The 4426-nt window shown below is 37.7% G+C and overlaps 1 protein-coding gene across 1 annotated transcript in view; it reads right to left on the bottom strand.

The window, feature by feature from the left end:
• Positions 1–4221: 4221 nt before the first annotated feature.
• The window catches only part of LOC135202558 (uncharacterized), a 19226-nt gene continuing 19021 nt past the window's right edge, over positions 4222–4426 (bottom strand). Inside the window, exon 8 of the mRNA XM_064232040.1 lies at positions 4222–4426. This exon is cut by the window's right edge and continues 35 nt beyond it. Coding sequence (XP_064088110.1) covers positions 4222–4426 — 205 coding nt within the window.

The following is a 4426-nucleotide window of genomic DNA, read 5'->3' as shown; positions in this document are numbered from 1 at the left end:
TACAGATTGACTATGCCGAGGGATCGACTGAAAATATAAAATAATAACATTAACCTTCCTTTCAGCCATTCTTTTATTATTATTATTATTATTATTATTATAGTTAGTTATTATGATTATTATTATTATTATTATTATTTATTATTATTTATTTTTATTATTATTATTTTGTGGTCTATCACAGTCCTCCAATTCGACTGGGTGGTTTTTATAGCGTGAGGTTCTGGGTTGCATCCTGCCTCCTTGGGAGTCCGTCACTTTCCTCGCTATGTGTGCTGTTTCTAGGAGCACACTCTTCTGCATGAGTCCTGGAGCTATTTCTGCATCTAGTTTTTCCAGGTTCCTTTTCAGGGATCTTGGGATCGTGCCTAGTGTACCTATGATTATGGGTACAATTTTCATTGGCATATCCCATATCCTTCTTATTTCTATTTTCAGGTCCTGATACTTATCAATCTTTTCTCTCTCTTTCTCTTCTACTCTGGTAGTCCCATGGTATTGCAACATCAATGAGCGGTACCTTCTTCTTTATTTCGTCAATCAACGTCACGTCTGGTCTACTGGCACGTATCACCCTATCTGTTCTTATACCACAGTCCCAGAGGATCTTTGCTTGATCGTTTTCTATCACTCCTTCAGGTCAGTGTTCGTACCAATTATTACTACAAGGGAGCTGGTGTTTCTTGCACAGGCTCCAGTGGAGGGCTCTTGCTACTGAAGCGTGCCTCTTTTTGTACTGGTTCTGTGCAAGTGCCGGACATTCGCTTACTATGTGGTTTATGGTCTCGTTTTTCATATTACACCTCCTGCATATGGATAAGATGATACTCCCATCTATCGTGCTTTGGACATATCTGGTTCTTAAGGCCCGTCCACACGATCGAGCTTTGCTCGACGAACTCTGTTCGATGTGACGTCAGAAGCGGAGAAACAGCGGTATAAGATTCTGACTTTTCCCGCTTCTGACGTCACATCGAACAAAGTTCGTCGGGCAAAGCTCGACCGTGTGGACGGGGCTTAAAAGAGCCTGGTCTTGAGCTGCAGTTAGCTTTCCTTCTGTTGTTATTATTATTAATTACATTTTACATAATTATTATCATTATTATTAGTAGTACACGTAGTAGGAGTAAGTGATTACGAACGCACTAAACAAAAATAAGTAAGAATGCCCATACTACTACTATTATTATTATTATTATTGATTACGAATACAAGAAGAGGTAAGAATGTCACTTTTATTATTATTGCCAAAAAACAGAACAGACAAGAATAGGGAAGAATATCAGTAGCTTACGTGTTCTTCACCACAATTAGATCCTCCTCAGGTAAAACGTCTGTGTTCATGCCGTATGAGGTGGAATATTTGAAGGTCGTCTCCTGACAAATACTTCTGCATGTGGTCTCGTCTTTATAGGAGAAAAAAAAATAGTGAAAATTACCATATTCATTTGCATATTCTTTAGCATATTTATTAGTATATTCCATAGCATATATATTTGTGTATTCCTTAGCATATTCATTAATATATTACTTAGCATATTCATTTGCATATTCCTTAGCATATTTATTAGTATATTCCTTAGCATATTTATTAGTATATTACTTAGCATATTCATTTGAATATTCCTTAGCATATTTATTAGTATATTCCTTAGCATATTCATTTGCATATTCCTTAGCATATTTATTAGTATATTCCATAGCATATATATTTGTGTATTCCTTAACATATTCATTAATATATTACTTAGCATATTCATTTGCATATTCCTTAGCATATTTATTAGTATATTCCTTAGCATATTTATTAGTATATTACTTGGCATATTCATTTGCATATTCCTTAGCATATTTATTAGTATATTCCTTAGCATATTCATTTGCATATTTATTATAATCCTTAGCATATTTATTAGTATATTCCTCAGCATATTCTAGATATTCCTCATCATTTCCCTTAGAATATTCGTTAGTATCTTTATTGGCATATTCATTAGCATATTCCTAAATTTCTTCTTTAGCATATTCACTAGCATTTTCCTCAGTATTTTACTTATCATAATCATCAGCATATTCCTTGTCATGTTCGTTAGCCCATTTTCGAAATTCCCTTTAACGGAGAAAATTGTGAAAAATCGTACTTTATTATCGAGAATAAATTGATATTTATCCGTTAATATTTACGGATAAAACAGGAACATGACTAATCTTCAAAATTCTTTGTAAACATTTAAAGAAAAACAGACTACCGAAGTTCAAAGTTCTTTGTGAATGTTCAAGGGAAGATATGTTATTCTTTTCCAAAGTCCTTTGCAGATCATCACAGGAAAGCAAAGAAAACGTGAAATTTGTTTGGGTCAAAATTCGAACTTCTTCGCAAACCTTCCAACCTGTTTACTCCTGTAAGGTCAACGTTTTTTCCCTATTTTCATTGTATCCAATCATCAAGTCGCGTTGTTCTTACTTCCATCCGATAGAGCGTTCCGCGACCTTTCCGCCGATGTATAACACATGCAATTCCATTATGTGTACGCCTTAATATATTTAAATGTATGGTTGTAAGAAAACACAAATCTGTACTACTTATCCGTCCGCACCTGTCTATGTCAACCCAGTTTGTCCGTAAATAAATCATCAATATCCCAGCTACCTGTCTCAATCTCTGGTCCTCAGACTCCTTTCATACATCGAGATCCCCGATTCATTTGCACCTGCTGTAGAAAAAATAGTAGGCTATTCATCTTTAAAAACAACTTACGCGAACGGATACACTCCTTCATCCTCTTCGTCCTTCCGAACTGGTCAGGAATCCCGCGTATGAAGTTGCTGATCATCCTGAGGCACTCAAGACTCTCCATTGGCCTGCACCATTCCTTGTCTGGGAACAGAAGAGGAGATGGATCAGCTCTTGGAATGATTTTGGAATGAATTGAATATAGAATTTAGGCCAAAGGCCAGGCACTGGGACCAAACGGAAACTGTGCTCCCTCTAATTACTCCTCTTCATAGACTTCAGATTTCATTCTTGGATCTGCCTTAATGGGGAGACTATTTCATATCTAAAAGCTGGTTGATCTTAACGAAGGATACATCATGACGTTATTTGATTACTGCTCACTATAACGAAATAAACGAGTGAATGGATTACCTAACCAGGGATTTCATGCCTGTGACGCCAGAAAATATTTCATAATTACTCAATAAGAGCTTTTCTGCGAAAAATACGAAGTTCGTCCCCAGGCAAAAGAAAACAGAGGGCAGTTTCGCGCCAAAATTTAAAATCGTACTTCCGCGCATTTTCAACCCAAACAAAAATGAAAGGGTAATTTTAACATATTTTCCCTAATAATTACTCAGTAAGTGATTTTATACGGACAAATATCGAATGCTCCCCCTAGCGCACACACATACACACACAAAATGAGGGCAGTTTCGAGTCATAAAAGTTATAGGTACTTTCGTGCCTTTTTTCAACGTTAACAAAATTGAAGCAGTAATTTTAGCATATATGATAAATTTAGAAAAGAACGGGGAGGGTCTTTGTTAATGTCATGTATTTGTCCCTTGGAAAGCGTTACAAAAAACAAACAAGGCGTGATCCTACCTCCAGGTTACACGGGGCGCGTGCTAAAATTAACGGTCAAATAGCACTTTGCTTCACCGATGAAAATTGAATTAATTACCCTATATTTTATTAGAAATAATTGTTCTGTACTGTTTAGCATACACATTACTTACCTTTTACATTTCCATTCTAATAAATAAATCATAAATAGCCTATCCTACCATTAACGCATCTTTCACTCAACACGAAACACTTTTTTCAGACCTTTTTAGGCTTTCCATAGGGCTTTCCCAACTCCCCGGCCACAACAACAGCAACAAAGTACTTTGTAGGCTTACTTCCCGAGTCAGCGAAAACTCGATCCTACCAAGCCAAGAATATAAAGCACGCAGCCTGGCTTCTTGATACCGTAGACTTTTAAAGACGGACCCTTTGCTTTTAAGCTATAGAAGGGAGTAGCGACTCGGCTCATTTCATTTAGCTCTGGCGTGGGTTTTTACGGTCGGATGCCCTTCCTGATACCAACCCTCCCTATTTATCCGGGCTTGGGACCGGCACCCCACGGTGGCTACATTAAAAGTATCAACGAGAACGATGCCCAGGACAGAAATCGATGGAGACGACTCATTCACAACGGCGACCCATATAAAAATGGGTTAAAGCAGGGAAGAAGAAGAAGAAGAAGGAGTATGTAGTGACTCACCGTACACGGTGTCGACACCGTAGAGAGAGCAGTTGCAGATCTCCGAAGAGCACCGGTCGACTGCCGAGAGAAAGCAGTTGGTCTTGGTGTTCATGAAAGTGGTCTTGTTCAGGGTGTAGTTCAGCTGGTCGACCGGGATGCAGGGTTTTATCTTGTAG

Source organism: Macrobrachium nipponense, chromosome 24 (genome assembly GCF_015104395.2).
Source record: "Macrobrachium nipponense isolate FS-2020 chromosome 24, ASM1510439v2, whole genome shotgun sequence".
Lineage (NCBI taxonomy): Eukaryota > Metazoa > Arthropoda > Malacostraca > Decapoda > Palaemonidae > Macrobrachium > Macrobrachium nipponense.
The sequence above is the reverse complement of the archived record's forward strand: the minus strand, read 5'-3'. Positions and strand labels throughout refer to the sequence as shown.